The following is an 18,740-nucleotide window of genomic DNA, read 5'->3' on the forward strand; positions in this document are numbered from 1 at the left end:
AACTATCCAACTTTTTCTCGACTCCATTAAATCGATCTCGAAGAAGCCGCTGATCGGCTCGTATCTCCGCTAATTCTATGTTCCTCTTCTCGCACTCCTCCGCTGCTTTGCTCTCCATCACCTTCAAGCGATGCGTCATGTCTGAGAAGAATCGGTTGTTGGAATCATCTTCCTGACTCATGTCGACCTGTAGACAAGAAAAGTAAACATTGATTTAAAAAAATAAAGATTCTCTTGAGAGATGTTATGTAAGGTTTTTTTGATAGGCCTACTTCAACTTAAAGTCGCACCATGACTATGATATAGGCAGTGTGATAGACTTTACAGTTAGCCTGCTGTATAAATATTAAAAGTGCCTTTGCCTTGCTTTGAGAACAGTCACATTGAATAGTAAAAGGCTATTTTCGTAATGTAACCAAATTTGATGCAAACGTCTTTGTGAAGTGCCTCAATACAAACTATTTCATTCACCTGATAAGAATAATAGTATTTCAATAGACAGAATCCGAACTGCATACATTAGTAGTTGCCAGGTAGGACGAACATAATTGCTTGTCCTACCCAGCGACACTAGTATGCAGCTTGCATTCTGACTATTGAAATTCTATTCTTATTGCGTGAATGAAATGATTTGTATTGAGGCACTTCACAAAGACGTATGTATTTAATTTGGTTACCTTACGAAAATAGCCTATTGTGGTGATGCCCAGTGTTCATACCTAAAATTGACAGGATGCTTGGCAGCAATTTCAAGAATTTGAAAAATACTCTCTAATGCAAAGGATGGTGTCGCACCACTGAAGGAAAGTAGTCCTCCTAATATTTTACCACAAATAGCGATCAAAATCAGAAAGAAGAAAAGAGGAGTAGGGGGGGGGGTCGAATGACCAGTACACCCCTTCCCGGTTTCTTGTTTTCCTTCTTAATCCACTTTGGAATTAAGCAATCTGGTGGCTGCCCCTGCCCCTTCCCATTCTTTCTCACGCACACTCGACCCACGCTGTCTGCCCCTGCTTGAATTATAATCCTTTACCATGTTAGCCGTTTCCTCAGCTCGTGCAATTGCTTTCTTGACATGTTGAGAGTAACCGCGGTAGGCCCGATAGTACTTGCTAAGCCCCGTCAGCTCCTCATCCATGTCGATTACCTTCCGGCAGATCACTGCTGATCTCCAAATCCGCATCGGTAAGGCCTGCTGGACCGTCATCACCAACTCGGCCTGCATGCAGAGGGTAGACATGGTAAAGGGGACCAATAAATCACAAACGTCAGAGATCGATATATTCATTAATGACCCTACGAGAGACGAGACGAAGATACATTAACAATTGTAAACTGGTTAAGGAACGAAAGGCATATTTGAGGGAGCTAATTTCACAGCAAGGCCATCACAGATAATTATCTACAAACTGAATTGATAACAGAATTACATAATTGGAGAAGAAAGCTACATGAGAACAAATTTGAAGCCAAATGATTATATTAACATGTATGGGACACTCATTCTATCTTGCAGGAAAGGATAAGCATGACTAATAATGCATGTATTGATCACCAATGGCAAACGAACATTATTGGCAGGTCCCGGACGACGTAAAAGTATGTCTACTACTACATTGTATATTCCGAAAAATTAATCGACCAAATACTGTATATGGAAAGTTATGCATTCAGTTATGAAATGGTGTAACTAATGTACCTGCATGACAAGACGGTGGAGCTCTGCTTTCTGTTGGATAGCATGGATGTCGTCGACTGCAAGCCCAACCTAAGGTGTTGAATGATTTACGGAACATTTTGTCATGATTCATGAGTATTTACCTCCATATTACTTAAAGAAATGTTAATGTTTTGTAAAATGTAATTTGCTTTGTTACTTTTCTTTATATTGAATATGAATAAAAGCAACCAATCAATCATTTAGACATATACCATGATTGCAAATCCGAATAGGAAGCAAATGATCTTGACGACAGAATATCAATACCTACTAACGGACCCTCAGTTTCGCGTTTACGCGATGGCAAAATATATGGTACACTCCAGTGATGGATTTTAATAAGGGAGCGGGCCCTTTGAAATCTGATTGTCATTCTGTAAGCACAAAGATTATGGATCAGCCCCTGGTTTCACCTACCATCATATTCATTATCAGGATCGACATGATGACAAAGAAGAGAGCGAAGATGGTGTACGTGATTCCTTCATAGAACAAATTGGTAAGGAAGAAATCCTCTTCACCTCCCGCTAGTGTGTTCTCCGTGTTAAGGTAGTTCTGATCGTGGAAGATATCACCAAAGTCTACTTCACCCAGCATCATGACAAAGGTCTTGGCGAAGGAATATTGTATCCGATGAAAGGGTTCCTGAGAGCAGAGAGAATAGAAGAATAGTTTATTTAAATTAATTAATTATGATATATAAAGTTGATGGACTATATATCATTTTATAACGCGTATGTACCATCACATGAAGTGGGCGGAGAACGGGGATGCTGGCCATTTTACCCGTAAAGGGTAATGGCGTGGTAAACCATCACAAGAAAACGTGTAAATGTCCGAATACAGTTTTCTACGCAAGCAAGTGAATAACACTACTTCTTAAGTTTAAGTACTGACATCATTGTCACAGAATTGCATTCGAAATCGTTCACATTATTGCATCCTCAGATACCTGTTGGGTAGACTAAATTTTGTTTTTGTTTTCCTTCACGGGATATTCCATTTAGAAATAGGGATTTTGAATGAAGTATCCTTTTCTACACGAAAGTGGCCTACCTGATTCATAAGTAACATGTAGAATGCCATTGAGAAGGCAACGATGAACAGAGCAAGGATGAGCACAAACTTCAGGAATGTCCGTAAAATATCTACATTGCGGGATAGGAAAGGGTAATAATGGTAAGATGGTATTAGAGGCAGACATCATTTATGAACATAAATTATAACAATTTATACAAATTTACATTTTAATGATTTTAAATTTCCTTATAATTTTTCTTCTTTTTAAAAACTGTATTTTTTTCAACCTCTTCTACAGATCCAATATTTGTAGATGAGACAGATTATATAAAAGGAATATGAATACTTCCTCAAGAAATTTAGAAAAATTAAACGGGTGTCACTAAAATTATTCAGGGAAAGGAATAACTTTTCCTTCTAACTTGAAATGAAAGCTATAAATGGATCAATTTACCAATCAACATGATCACGTAGATGCCCAGAGCAGCAAACCGACGAACGAAGAGAATAAGATTGATCCATGCGAGAAACACTGCTACTGCTCCACATTGCCATTGCCAATCCTGTCAGTCAGAGGGAGAGAGAGAGAGAGAGAGAGAGAGGAGAGAGGAGAGAGAGAGAGAGAGAGAGAGAGAGAGAGAGGAAAGAGAGAGAGAGAGAGAGAGGGAGGGGGAATGAGGGAAGAGAGATGGGAGGGATAAAGAGATATAGATAAAGAGGAGGAAAGCATGGAAGGAGAGAAGAGAGGTTGAATGAGGGAAAGACAGAAATCAGTGGGGTAATTGAAGAGAGAGAGAGAGAGAGAGGGAAAGAGAGAATAGAGATACAATAGCAAATAAGAAGTGGCAAAATGTTTGCTATTAGCGAGTTCAATAAATTGTTTCACGATATCCTTGAATTCGTATATCAAGTCAGTTTCGAATCGAGCTTGTTAGACAAGTTTGATTTAGTTTTTGATATGAAGGCATGGCCATCACCGTCTTCATATGCTTACTTACCATTCTGATATGGATACCAGTGATATACTGTATATCACTCAGTGGAAGAACGAAGAGGACAGTCAGTGTATACAAGACCCACTCCAGAAGATTGCCGAAGTTGAAGTATGACAGACCATACGACTTGAGCTGCAAGAACTGTAGAAATAACGTGATCATTGAATTACAACATCATCATTATCTAACAAGATTGCAGGAAGAGGAGAAACGATACAAACGTCCATATAATGTGTATAGGTAGAATGAATGCAAATAGCGCAAAAGTTAATTGTTGAGTTTAAAAAGATCATAAATTACACATCTTTTGTTTTCATTCGTGTCAAGTAATGATCAAGGATATATTATTAATGAAAATGTCTGTGGAGGGATAGTCAGTTCATCATGCCCTTGTTTCATATTTTCGTTCTTTCATGAAAACTTCGTATATGGCCTGAATGATGTAAACCACGAGAATGGATGAACAACCATGTATCACTAGACGTCTAGTAGGAAGAGAACTATGTCATTGATGGCTCTGAATAAAGCTACTCGGCCATCTGTTCAATTCTTGATTTGTATTTTAAAAAAATATATTCATAAAGGTATGCATCTGGTATTTATACTGAAAATTAAACCAAACCAAACCAAACGGACCTCGCGAAGGAGATTGATGATTGAGAGTACAAGGACAACCCAGTCGCCTAGCAAACCGAATATGATGACCTCAGGAGTCAGCCCATCCTCGACCCACCTCTCCTCGCCATCGGCGAACCACGTCACACCCGTGGTCGTGTTGGCCGAGCGGGCGTAGAAACTAGGCGGGACGACCACGACGTAACCCGTCAGCATGAGGAGGAAGATGAGGTAGAAGGAGAGGGAGAGGAGGATGAAGAAACGGCCGTTGCTGGTCCACTTGTGGTGAAGGAGGGAGGTGACCAGGGGGTGAGCGAGTAACTCACCACGTTTCAATGATACCTGTAGAGAGGGAGGTGTTGGAGATAAAGAGACAACATGAAAGAGATGACGGGAAGATAAATAGAAATACAGAGAGAGAGAGAGAGATAGCGAGAGAGGGGAAGATCGAAAAATGAAAGCGAAGAGAGAGAAAGAAGAGGGGACAATAAAAGAGAAGAGTGAAAAGGGAAAGAAGGAAAAGAAGGAGAGAAAGAGAACATAGAGAAAGTAAAGAGAAGTGAGATACATCGAGAGACTTCTTCTTCTTCATTTTTTGTTTGTTTGTTCGTTTGTTTATCGTCTGTTTCTTTCTTTCTTTTACGATTGCGAAAATACGTTACGATCATAATTCATATTTTATAAGCTTCCTCAAAAAAAATCCTACAAGTCGTGTAAATAGAGAGAGGCAATTTAGCGAACAGATACGCGATATCGTCTGTTTCTTTCTTTCTTTTACGATTGCGAAAATACGTTACGATCATAATTCATATTTTATAAGCTTCCTCAAAAAAAATCCTACAAGTCGTGTAAATAGAGAGAGGCAATTTAGCGAACAGATACGCGATCAAAAAGAGGGATGGGCAACATGCAGAAGAACAATTTACCTTACATTTCGGTTACTATATAATTTACAGACTTTCATCATACCATAATATTCAAGGGATGAGCGTCTCTGATCTCACTGGCTTTGGTGGTGTAAGGCATTGCATATTTCTTCAACCGTCCATTTTCTTCATAGGGGAAGTCATCATCTTTGTGTGCGCCCTCTGGCACGACCCCCTCATCATCGATCGGCGTATTGTCGTCAGTGGAAACGTGGGCCCCGTCGTTGGTCAAGCCGTTCGGCTCCAGGGAGACCGAGGCAACCCTGATTACATGGTGGTCTTCCAGTCCGTTTGCCGTACTAATGTGTAAGTCGTTTGCATCTTTCTCTGCTACAAGAGGGAGATAATACGAAAGACTCTTGTTGGAACATTATGCACATTTATCAACAGATCTCTGTAACACCGTAAAATTCCATGCAATTTTATGATAAGAATCCTTAGCTTATGAGGTTAATTAAGAACCGAGTTAAAAAAAATACTACAAAACAAACATGCTCATAAGAATATTATGAGTAAAACATACCAGTTTTGGGTCTCAATCTCCAAGGTGAAAACGTGTCATCCAGCAGTTCGAAGTCAAACTCCAATCTGGTCTTGTTTTGCCATGATATACACCTGTCCATGACGTAAATGGCGATATCTGCAATGGTCAAACACAAGTCAAAGAATATTAAACAATGAACCATGGAGTATTCTTGCTCTGTCTCATGTTATAATCATATTGTCGAGGCGCGATAGCTCAGTCGGTAGATTCGGCGATTCGATCTGATTTGATTTAGTAAATCTCTCCTTTAAATCCACCTCAAATTAGGTTCCAACTCATCTCAACTCATCTCCGTTCTAATCTCCCTTCCTCTCTTCGTCATTGAGATTACAAACCATCTTTCTTGAGCGGCAGTTACGAAGTTCGGGGTTCGAAACCCCCACTCACCTGGCATATGTTCAATGAGGACTCTCATGGGCGTGGTTGTCTCGTCCGTGGAGTTGGGATGCAAACACGTGATCGCCATCAAATCTCGCCATTTCTCGTGACTTAACAGGAGGCGTCCAACATTTCTGACAAAGATGAGAAATATAGGTTTTAAAAGACTGATAGAGGTTCGTTGATCAAGAGCGATTTGATTTAACGTTTGATAGACTTCATATAGTTTGTATTCTATCTGAAAATATTCTAAACATTTCTACTTACTCATGAGCTCCTTTAATAGCTTGAATCAAGCAATTCTCTCCATCGCCGTCCAACAACAAGATATCAGCGCCTTCTTTAAAGATTAGTAACTTTGCCATCTGAAAGTGACCTGACCCACAAGCCAGGTGTAGGGGAGTTCTCTGAAGAGAAAGTTAGAATAAGTATTCAAGTTTTATTCACTGATTTGAAAACATTGTCGTCTTGTGTTTACAATATCAGTAAAAATGATCAAAACGATAGAACATCTTAAAAATAACTGTTGGTAACTAAAAGCTGTAACTTATATTAGAAAGTGTAATGCTGATGATGATGATGATGATGATGATGATGGTGATGACACCCAGAAACAGAAAACCCTGCTATTATCATTACCCAAGTATATCTAGCTAGGTAGCCAATCAATACATCTGGGTCGAGAGTGATCGGCAAACGTGAGGAAACTCCTTGTCCAAGTCTGAAGGCCTCCCCAAGAATTGAACCCAGGACATCTCGTACGAGAGTCAAGTGCCTATACACCAATAAACAGTAGCGCCTCCCGCCACTATGCTCATTTTCATGAAATCTCCATAAATTTCCCGTTTGACTTTATACATGTAAACACGGTTAATGGTTAATCTGATAGAAGATACGTACTTGATTGTCGGTGGTTTGCTTGTTGATGTCGTACTTGGATCTGATAAGGACCTCAGCCGTTCGAACCCATCCATTCTCTGCTGCACAATGGAGTGCTGTGAAGCCATTCACGTCACTGGTAATAAAAGATCAGTGGATAGTCGAGAATCAATAAAATAGCAAAGCGATGCACCACTCGCACACCCCTCCATTTACCATTCTCTTCTCACTTTCTTTCTTCTTTCTCAATCTCAATCTCACTCCCCCCCCCCCCCCCCTCTCTCTCTCTCTCTCTCGATATACCTATATATATATATATATATATCTTCGTCTCGTTACCACCCCCGGCATCTCTCTCTCTCTCTCCCATGATATACGTCACGTATCATTAGGCCTCGTATTATATACCAGGTATACAAGTAGCTTGGAACTGACACGCAATCATTTTATGGACCTAGTGGAAGAAATACTTTATTGATAGTATAATTCCATTTAAAATGAAATGATACACGATCTTAACCCGTTCATTGAATAGGCTACACTTAGGAATAAAGTGAGGGGGAAGAAGGCAATTCAAATAAAGCTTCGGTAACTGGGAAGAAACAGGACAAGACGTGAACTTACGTTTCATCTACATGTGGTCTGGCCTTAAGAAGCTCATTGGTGGTAGCTTCACGACCAGCCTCGGCAGCCAGATGCAGCGGGGTCCTACCCCGGTCATCTCGCTTCTTTAGGACCTCACGATTCCAGTTAATCAACGCTACAACAGTTCTAAGTAATTAAAAACGATTGAGAAAGTTTGATGCCATATAACATGTTTTTCTCACTCCATTTAAAATCTTCTTTTTGCTGGGCTCTTACTGCTCATGAAATAATCACTGTGTATCTGTAAAGCAAATGCGCCATACCAACTACTTTATGCATTGGATTGGCTCGGAATGGAACAAGACATTCTGAAAAGTCGCCAAGATAGAAGCACGTTTGTATTCAAGAGTGTTGTAGACATAATATTGATTCAATTTATTCATACTTGCACTTAGTATCAAAGGTATAACAAAGTTTGGGTAAATTTTGAAAAATGGGTGGATAATTATTCTTTACAATTTTGATATATTTGGATGCCCCAGTGGATGTACTAAATGCACTAGAAATGTTAGCCCCTAAAACACTTCTGCTTTCGAGAAAAATTGAATATAAACATTTACCGGTGCTCCCGGTAAATTTTGATAAATTTCAAATAGCTCCTACGGCCATACAATGGTAGCTGCGACCATGAAAATCTCAGAATATGTAGTTGTGCTATACAATTTCCAAACGGGAATAGCTAATCGGTCGATTTTAGTCAAGATACATTGTTTTATAGCTTAATTAATATCTTGACCTTGAGAGGGAGCTATACAACATAATGTGTTTATTATTTACAATTTCATAAATTTAGAGTCGATTTCGACCTCGACAACGATCATTGAATATTGTAGGATCGCATATGCTTCTAATATGTTCATTTGAACCAAATTCGTGACCCCATACCAAAACTTTGTATTACCTTTAATGCTTTCCCCCATTTTTAAGGACAAATCAATATCATTTACTCGTCTCCTCCAAAATTCTGCAAATCGGTTGACGTAAATCATTTGAAGCATTAACTCAATTCCTTTGCAATCTAATCTAAAGTCATGTTAGGGCCTTTATAGACTAATTTACTTTCTGTTCAATTTTTTAGAGCTGATGCATTAAAAAACAAACAATTTGCTTGGCTCACTCTGTGTGACCTTTACTTGCTGCATCAAGGATATATCCCAGTACATCATTTTCCTTGACTCCGTGAAGCTTGGTGCCATGTTGAAGAAGAATCTGTAAAACAAAAAAACAAAAAAACAATTATCTCCGTTTATCTATGAATGTGGGCCTTTGTATTGCACCCTTTTAAGTGAACCGAGTATTCGCTTATATATTGTGTGTGCACACTCAACTATCATGTCATCATCTCAGCCAATTTGTTATTATCATAATCATCATTATTATCATCGTCATCATTAACATTGTTATCATCATTATTATTATTGTCACCATCATCGATTATTATCACCATCAAATCATCAAATCATACGAATAAGTAAACGAACCTGCAAAGCATCTGCTTTGTTCTCTGCTGCGACCCATTCAAGTAGCTTTGGCCCTAAGCAGTCGTTCCTTCCCCCGGCTGTCTGTAGGTCAAGGTTCCTCAATCGTTCCAGGAGGGCCACGATGGTGTCGAGACTCTTAGAGTTTGCTGCTACTTGGAGAGGCGCCAGACCATCATCATCGCTTGCCTTCAGGTCAGCACCACTGGATATACAAAAAAAATAAAAAAATAATTATAATATATATTTTTCGGGAGGTGTAGGGGTGGTTATTTTACCTGATTGCTAAGAAAGCATAAATGCTTAGCAACCAGAAGACCGACGGCTTCTCATAGAGACTCGGTAATGAGGATTAATGCCTTACCAAATGGCACTAATGTATCGCCTTGTTTTCGAACTCCGGTTGCCGGATTACGAGACCACTGCTCTATCGGCGCCTCCTTAAATAAGATACTGTTTGGCAGAGTGGTCCAAAATTTTGCTTCGGGCTTTACCTCATCAAAAGTTATGACTTGGTTTGTGGTTATGTTTAGAGTAGTGCTAAGGTTAGGTATAGTGTTGGGTTCAGGATTGTATTGAGGATTTTGACTCGTGATAGAAGTTGACCCCAGGGCAACTGTCTTCCTGGTTAAGGGTGTGTGTCGTTTAACAGCGCACAATGTATAATCGATCATACACTCGCCTGGGTGCATTACTTTCTTATCTCCATTTTTCTTTAAACATGTCAACGACCTTTTTGTTTGTGTCCCCAGGGCCTGAACAAATAAATGGAATAATGTGTACGTTAAGTGATATCAAGAAATTAAGTGACTACATTTCGAATAGTATATTATTACTTAGTGCTGTAAATATTATCCAAGAAAAAATGTCACAGTGGATAACGGTATCAGTCAGTTATTTAAACAATTGTGTAGAGGATTATGGAGATTGAGAGCGACATGTCTAAAATAAGAAGAAAGAGCTAAATACAAAGAAAGGTTGTTGTTATCTTATGTATTTTGGCACCGTATTTTCATTCTAAATTCGTTTTCTTGTTATTCGATTGGATGTATATTTTTAAGAAAAAGTGAAAACAACTTTGTTCTTACTTCTCTACAAAGAGGACGGCAATCGTCTGAAAGTTCCCTGCGCATGCAAGATGCAGTGGTGTCCGTCTGTCCTTGTTCATGCTGTCGAGGTCTGCACCTTTCTTCACCATCATCTTGGTGATCTCGTACTGACCACAATAGGTCGCTATGTGGAGTGGTGTATCTGCGTTTCTGTCCCAACGATTCAGTATGTCACTCACGTCGCTACCTGCAATTAATTACAATTTAAAAAAAAAAAATGGCTTTACATCTGGACTGCGTGCTTGTGCTGCTTCACTATTATGTACAAAAGATAGTCCCGAAGGAACAACAACTTGAAGAACGGCTATCACCATGATCACAGGTAGAAATATTTCGTTCGTCACTGTTTGACGAAGAACGTGCAACGCGATGAATGAGAAGCCTACAAAAATGTTTGCTTGAAGGTACCTGAATCGAACTGCTACAATACCGCATGACTTTCAAGAAATTAATATGAGGGTAATTCTATTTGAAGAGTGTATCACTTATCGAAAATGTGCAAACAAAATAACGTAATAAAACAGAACATGGAAATTGCCGTTAAAGATGATTTCTCAAAAATATTTCCCATTGTTCTGTACCACCTTGTATGTTCCACAAACATGGCAAATCAATCACTTGTTCGTGCTGTCTCATACAGTAGCTAATAATTTTGAAAGAATATGAGTGTAGCCTTAGCTACCCCAGTTGGGCTATTTTAACGATGAGTTGCCATAGTTGCCTATCTTCTTCTTTCGTGTCCACTATCTGTGCTCAAATGTTCTGCCAGGCTTTTGCACACTGAAGAGCCTTCTCATTTGCTGACACTAGGTCTTCCAGGCAGCATTGGTCATCTAGGAATGGGCATCTTAATAAGTTGCCAATTGCCAATTGCCAATTGTACTTTATACCCACATTCTTTGAAGACATGTTTGAGGATATCCCGATGACCACCCTTGACAACTTCGTGGATAGGTTCAACGCAGTTCCTGTTGGATTCTGTCAGCAACTGGACAGGTTGCACATAGAGGAAAATAATAATAATAATTGTTATTTATATAGCGCTTAATCGGTATAAATTCTGTGATTTACAAATATTACTACCCAGATCATTGGATTAATTCACGCACAATGTGCACCATCTCCACTCTCTGGGGAGTATTCCTACCATATGGTCACCGTACAAAGGGCATAGGCAATTACTAACACAAATGCTTTCGTCATCCTATCAGTTCCCATTTCTCTCTTGGGTACTGAGAGGCAAATGTAGTTTGATGCCTTGTCAAAGACAATAGTGCCGTGTCGGGGATCGAACAATTGAATATACGGATCGAAAGCGGAACATGTATGTCTCCGTTTAAACATTTACAGATCGCAATACTTAACTATTATCTATTGTTGTTTCTGCTGACAAAGATAACGCCAATAGTTGAATGTATACAATCTTTTGCATTTTTAATATGCCCATACTATATCAGTAATAGAAAGGAGTGAGATGAGCATGATGAACACGAGGAGGGTGAAGGGGAAGGGAATATTGATGACGGTGATAGGGGGTGATAGTGATGTAACGATAATAAAGATAATGAATACTAATGATGATGGTGATGGTAATGAGGACCAAAATTACCATGTCCACAAAAAGTTTAATTAAGACCAATAAGAGAAAAAAATCCTTACCGAAGTTATGTTCCCATTTACAATGCCCTTCTCCACGATACACTTGGCAATCTTGAGATGTCTCTCCCTCAGAGCGATATGGAGTGGTGTATCCATGTTCTCATCGAATCCTCTAATCCCGCTAAGTTCGGCATCGAGCTTGATGAGGACTGCCGCCACGTCAGATCGCCCATAGTAACAAGCCAGGACCAAGGGCGTCGCCCGATGATGATCAAATTTCTGTTAGTTTTTTAGAAAAAAAAATCATACGTGCATATCGACATAATTTTCTTCAACTGTTATCAGCGAATTTTACTCAACAGATTTCGGACCCTACATCTTATTTTGTTGTTGTTGTTTTTGCTCCAGTATCTTAAAATTATATTAGGCAAATTTGCCATCATACTTGTTACGACCCCTCCCCCCCCCCCCCCTCCCCCAAGCCTTAATGGGGTGGAGTTAATTACGTCGTTGTTTAAATGGGCTGTAGCATGACGAGACTATACGTGTCTTTCCCGTGACCTGCATGACTCGGGGGCCAATGGGGTACGACTACGGACGATGCGACCACAAGAATTATGGATAAGTGTCAATTTAGAGTATATGATTATAGTCTTTATAGACTACCTCAGGTTGGTGTATGAGGACCTTGTAGCATCTTTCCAGAGATCTTAGGGATACATTTATTTTTCTTGAGGGCAACTGTTATGGGGTCGTTGTGTTCGGGCGGGGAGGGGGGGGGGGTATTGTACTTTGGGTAGTTTTCCATACAGTCCGACGATTACAGCCCGATGAATAGTTGTCTAGCTCCTTTGAAAGATAGTAAATTTGTTTTACATGACTCCGAAAAGAGTATGCGTATGCTTGTAAGTTAGCAACCACTTCTTAAATGGCAAACTCTAGAAGTAAGGGTAAAATATCAATTTTGTGTTCTTGTTTCTATAATTTTGCATAAACAAGCTCTTAATTTTTTAAACCGTCTCGTTACTCGACGACCAGTCTTTTCTATAACACGTTATGCAGTTAAAAGTCATTTGTTTGTCCCACAGGCACTCACTGGATATAGGAAATGTTGCTGTGTCTACTATGGTCCGTTCTTGTATAACAAATTCCCACTTTCTGTTCAGTCCTGATTACATTTGTTCAAAAAGCAATGCCGTTTTTCTATGCATTTACTGTAACTCTTTTACCTTCTTGTAAACTCTCAAAAGTGCAATAGGTCTTCTGCACTCTATTCCTTCTGTAATTATTTTAGTATTTCTATTGTTTTGGGTTTTGGTTTTGGGGTGTTTTTTTGTTTGTTTAGGTGTGCTTTTGTTATTGTAATAATTCAGTTTTTTTTTAAATTGATAATAAATATTGTATGATTCAAATAGTCTTATTTTTAAATGATATGTGTTTAATTTGATGTTTCACATGTATGTACAATGTTTAATTGTTGTATTATTATACTTTTGTTTTGATACCGTCATTGTATTATGCAGGGCTTTCTTGAAAAGCAGATCTACTAGCACTAGCTTCCAGTGGAACTGAATGAAACGACCCTGTTGAAAGAAATCATGAATAAATAAATGAAAATAATTTTTAGCGACGGCTCATAACGTCCCAGCTACCATGGTTACGAGGCCACTGTTCTGTACCACCATGACCACTGAGTAACCACGCCTCTTCTGACACGGACTTGATTAATTAATACATATTAAATAACGGTATTGCAAACTCACATTGATATCAATATCGTCATTTGCCAGCAGTACGCCCTCCGCGGTTGAATTATTATGAAGGATGGCGATATGGAGAGGAGTCCGTCCTAAGAAGTCTTGAGAGTTGATGTTGGCATTCTTTGACAGAAGGAGCTTCACGACTGACGTCTTCCTCGGGGAATCACCCTAGAAAAAGGAAACAAAATGTTTTGATTTGTCACATTATAATATAATAATCATGATATTACTAATTGTATTCCGTCAATGTGATGATTTCCTCGCCGTGGATTAATGTTCTTATTGCTAATAAGCAGAGCTTAAAACAGAGCTGCATTCAATAGAAAATAATACAGACATAATTGGACAAAAACAAATAATGATAATGAGGGGTCAACAAAAAAGAGCAAATAGCCTTATAGTAAGTTGACCCAAAAATCAATAGTACACACATGATTATATAAAACAAACAGACAAACAAATAGAGGAAGATAACAATCATGCATTATATAGTTCAGTTCAGTTCAGTTCAGTTTATTTTTGCACGGCACCAACTTCAGCCAAAGGCTGTTCTTCTTTAGGATATGTGGTATGCATCTCTTGTGAATTGGAATGAATCCCGTTTACACAAAGTATATTGCATGCAATAGGCTCAGTAGCTACTAAAAAAAATGTAATGACAATATATATTCAAGCCAATTAATCGTAGCTTACACTATGAACATGACTGACAAAGAAAGCGGACAAAATATACAGTTCCTCAGGTAGACAAAAGAACATCTCTTTACTGTTATTATGTAAAAATGTGTAGAACAGGTGTCACATGCATATTCACCTTTTTACATAATAGTAGTGAAGGGATGTTCTTTTGTCTACCTGAGGAACTGTATATTTTGTCCGCTTTCTTTGTCTGTCATGCCTTTTGTAAGTCTAGGGCCACCACTCCAACGAGATTACCTTTATCTAAACTAACAAACCAGCCTCCCGTGACATTCAATTAATAGAGCTGTCATTGTAAAGTGTTTCGGTCGAAAAGCTGATTGATTACAATTTATAATTAGGTTCTGATCCATTTAACCGTAAAGTTGATCAAATACCAATTTTTTAACAATTTTAGCTGTCACTGGAAGAATTAATATTAGTCTATAATTGTTCATATCACACTTTTGCCCCGATTTAAAAACTGGAATAACACAAGATATCTAACATGGCAGAGGAACAGCACCTTGCCCAAAAGATAAATTTATGATGTATATTAAATATAATATAAGTCACTGTAAGTTTCCAAAATTCAGCTGGTACATTATGTGACCACAAAGCCTCTTATCTTTCAAGTTATTAATAACATTTAAAACTTATTCTTTATGAACTAGATCAAAACGGAATCCATCTCCAGGCATAACAGTATGCAAAACAGGATATGAATCATTTTGACTATGATCATCGAGGGGCACAATACTTTTCTGTACTGTTTGCCATATTTATAAACTGACAATTAAAACAATCAGCATTTTCACTTTTGTCATCAATCACATTATCTTCTATTTCAATGTGGGGTATTTTCACAGAATAATATTTGTGTGTCATTAAGCATTTTAACGGTTTCTATATAATTCCTGATTTACCATTACTTTCATTAATACTACGAGTGATGTAATTTGTCTTTGATTGACGGATACATGCAGAAAATGATAATTAGTTGGTCTCACCTTTTTAGATTCCTTGGGTGGGCTGGCGGCAGCGGCTAGATGAAGAGGCTGTCTACATGCAGCACCAACACTGTTTACATCTGGAAGAGGTAAAAGTACATGTAACGGATTATTATTAAGTTATAATGAATGCTGATATCAAATTTGTTAGAAGACAAGTTTAAGGCACTATGTACCTTACTCAGCGAACATCAGAGGGTTTCGTATTTCTGATAGGTGCATCAATTTAATATTCATGATATCGAATAAGCCAGTTCATAGTTGCAGTTTGAGCATGAGCAGATAAAGGTCTTTGCATACCATTTTGTGAAATACACGGAGACAAAATACCGGATACGTGCTCATGAAAGTTATGTAAATATTATTCATTTATGCACAAAATTACAGTGCACTCCATGATACACAGGTGGAAGTATTCTTTAAACAGGGGAAAAGCTATTTACGTAGCACCTCCATCGCTGTAGGAGTGATTATTTCAAGACGTACAAAGTGGGACCTTATTATGTTTTGAAGATATGTGGATATTCGGGGTCATTTGGGACTTGTGCTAAGCGTGAACTGGTGTATTGATCAGAGGAAATATCATGGTTAATGATACTTTGATGATAATTATATTAAATATTTCATGAAACTTGACAAAACGGGACACAAAGAAAGGAATTAAAAAAGTGTACTTGACAAGACATACATTTTTAAATAATTAGTAAAGATAATTAATCTAAGAGTACATACCTGCCCCATATTTGAGAAGGAGCTTGACGGTTGTCACGTTGTTGCTGGCGGCGGCGTAATGGAGGGCGCTGTAATTCTTCCCGTCGTGCTCGTTGATCAAGTCAACGACGTCGTCGGGACCAACACTCTTCAAGAGCTTCCTTAGCTTGTCTACGTCCCCCGACTTGACAGCCTAAAGATAAAGGTATATGAGGTGAAATGAAAATCAAAGATATGTTCAAATTTCCTTGGGCTTGCTATTTACCATCCTACCGTGTCCGTTGTGCCTATCGTATATTATGTTGCTTTTGTGATGCTTTATCAAAAAGGTCTGTTAAATGATGTTTAAAAAGGAGGGAGGGGCTATAGTTTAATTGATATCATCGAAAGTTCTCAAGATAAATACAGCATAATCAAGAAAAACGAACACCGTATGAAGTGTATTTGTCAGAATTAAAATATAGCCTATACATATACTGTGTTTATCTATCTAATCTTGCTAATTGACTCCGTTAGTTGCCCTCCCCCCCCCCCAAGATTTTGTGTTCTTTATGTCATTTTAATAAGAAAGGATCAATCAGGAAGCGTCTTTGTTACATGAAAATTAAAATTCAATGAAACCTAGAAGGAGTGGTATTTTGTGTCTTAATGACAAATATTTAAACTGGCGTAAACTTGATTTGGCCTAACTAAATAATTACAGTTCGTAATCAAATCTGTCTTTCACGCTCTTACCTTTGCTAGTATTCGTCTTTGCTCTTCCCTCTCTTTCTCAGCCTTGCCTAATTCACCATCGAATCCATATCCTCTTCCTTCCCACTTGAACTGCTCATCGTCGCTCTCATCCAGCAGATGATCAAGCCCCTCGTCATCGAGGCGGTCGGCATACGACGTCGTCCGATACATTCTAGGGCTCGAAGACGCCATCGAAGGCCATAAATTTAAACAGGATCACTTCTATGGTAGCCCGATAATGGTTAAGGTTTGACAACGGCTTTTGTTATGGATATCACGGCCTTGGTGAAAAGTATAGGTATCAGCTGAGGGCAGGGTCTTTAACCATGTAATACATTAACTCAAACTCAATCCAAATTATGCAGATACAGGAATAGAACTAGCTTTGTCGCGTGAGCCTCTAATTGAGTCATTTCAATAAATCATTCAAAACAAATAATTCCCAGGAATATATTCCGATAATTCATAGATTTAAAAGATCATTATTGTTGTATGACTGTATCCATTACTTCCATTAAGGGTTGCCATAAAACTGAAGCATCATACTAAGCACAACGTGGACGGAAAGAAGATCATACCCACACAGTTCATTCCTCAGCTCTCCGCGTCCCATGTTCCAAAACAAAGATATAGGTTGCTCCCAGAACTGTTTCAGTCAGTGAAAATTATGAACAAAGGGCTGACTGCTCACCAAAATGTTGATCTCAATATCCTGAATTATATCCCTTGGTAGAAAAATCAATTTCGAGATGTCTTCACGAACGGTTATATTGCATCTTTAAAACCTGAAAGCCACAGTCCGTCCAAAATGATAATGGTAATAGACTACATCTTGTAGAGGAGCTAGTATGTAGTAACACGCGGAAGCAGTCGACGTTGATATGTTGCACTTACACAAGAGGCCCCAAACAACACAAAATATTAAAATATACACTTCCAGTATGTTGAAATCTTAAGGATAACTAACAAATAGCACACATCATGATACCCCTAGTGCTAAATATCTACTGCTAAGCATGGCCAGTTCATTGTACGACCCAGTTTTGTGTTTATTGTGTATTCAGCATGACTTGTATACGTTTGCTCATCTACTATATTTTTGCCGCATCGACACGGTGGTTAAACTGCCTGTTAAGAAAAGACACTTCAGATCCATTCAATTGTTGAAGCATTATCGACCTGCCGTAAAAGTCCTTTTAATCCATTGTGCGTCGTGCTACGTTGCGCTGCCCGTGCCCGCTCGGGTGGATTTTCTCATTCTACCAAACGCGATTCAACAGATATATTATGATTATAATAGATCAAACTCCTTATTTTTTCATTTTCACAATATTTGATCAAGAAAAACAACAGTGGGGGAACAGATTTGCTTTTGTAATGAAGCAAACAATGGTGATTTACTTTGCAGGCCCCGTTTTTTCTTCAAAGTGTGTGGGGGGGGGGGGGCTAGAGTTTTTACGATCAGGTCATCCTAAACACCTTTCTTTACTTTCTGTATACACCACAAACAATGAACATCGATAATGAAGGTTAGTCGAGCGTAAATTAGCGTGGGGTCCAGAGCCCCGCTTTAGGGGTTTTAGGCTTTCAATTCTGATTTGATGAGCATATTTTGATACCTTATTTGTGACACTGACAGGTCACTCTATTTTTGTTTAAAGACGTAAATCATGGTCTGAAGTAATATTTCATTAAAATGAGACACTAACTAAAGATCAGAAAATTTAACGTTGTCCTTTTATTTTAGGAGTACATTTTATAGGTGAAAAATAAATCTATATTTAAAATATAATATAAGCGAGTAGCGTACCATCTCTTCCTATCACATATGTCTTAAGTTTTCAGAAAGGCTGGAAGTTGAATTTTGGATTGAATTTATACGAATAGGCCTATTTTGAACAAGAAAATATTCGCTAGTGAGTAAAGCGTGGTGCAACA

At 38.5% G+C, this 18,740-nt stretch overlaps 1 protein-coding gene across 1 annotated transcript in view; it reads right to left on the reverse strand.

Moving 5' to 3' along the window:
• LOC592675 (transient receptor potential cation channel subfamily A member 1 homolog) overlaps positions 1-17,851 on the reverse strand; it is an 18,282-nt gene extending 431 nt beyond the window's left edge. Inside the window, exons 1-23 of the mRNA XM_792186.5 lie at positions 16,803-17,851; positions 16,089-16,260; positions 15,357-15,436; positions 13,672-13,836; positions 11,969-12,187; positions 11,204-11,297; positions 10,289-10,496; positions 9,204-9,405; positions 8,840-8,931; positions 7,702-7,848; positions 7,099-7,213; positions 6,466-6,605; positions 6,208-6,332; positions 5,800-5,916; positions 5,320-5,606; positions 4,372-4,692; positions 3,739-3,876; positions 3,195-3,303; positions 2,777-2,868; positions 2,138-2,365; positions 1,700-1,768; positions 1,034-1,219; positions 1-187 (exon numbers count right to left, since the gene is read on the reverse strand). The exon at positions 1-187 is cut by the window's left edge and continues 431 nt beyond it. Of these exons, the coding sequence (XP_797279.4) occupies positions 1-187; positions 1,034-1,219; positions 1,700-1,768; positions 2,138-2,365; positions 2,777-2,868; positions 3,195-3,303; positions 3,739-3,876; positions 4,372-4,692; positions 5,320-5,606; positions 5,800-5,916; positions 6,208-6,332; positions 6,466-6,605; positions 7,099-7,213; positions 7,702-7,848; positions 8,840-8,931; positions 9,204-9,405; positions 10,289-10,496; positions 11,204-11,297; positions 11,969-12,187; positions 13,672-13,836; positions 15,357-15,436; positions 16,089-16,260; positions 16,803-16,994 (3,685 nt within the window). The 5' untranslated portion in view covers positions 16,995-17,851. The remainder of the gene's footprint in view (positions 188-1,033; positions 1,220-1,699; positions 1,769-2,137; positions 2,366-2,776; positions 2,869-3,194; positions 3,304-3,738; positions 3,877-4,371; positions 4,693-5,319; positions 5,607-5,799; positions 5,917-6,207; positions 6,333-6,465; positions 6,606-7,098; positions 7,214-7,701; positions 7,849-8,839; positions 8,932-9,203; positions 9,406-10,288; positions 10,497-11,203; positions 11,298-11,968; positions 12,188-13,671; positions 13,837-15,356; positions 15,437-16,088; positions 16,261-16,802) is intronic.
• Between the last annotated feature and the right edge of the window lie 889 nt (positions 17,852-18,740).

The sequence above is a fragment of the Strongylocentrotus purpuratus genome, unplaced genomic scaffold, assembly GCF_000002235.5.
Source record: "Strongylocentrotus purpuratus isolate Spur 01 unplaced genomic scaffold, Spur_5.0 spur5_scaffold_21, whole genome shotgun sequence".
Lineage (NCBI taxonomy): Eukaryota > Metazoa > Echinodermata > Echinoidea > Camarodonta > Strongylocentrotidae > Strongylocentrotus > Strongylocentrotus purpuratus.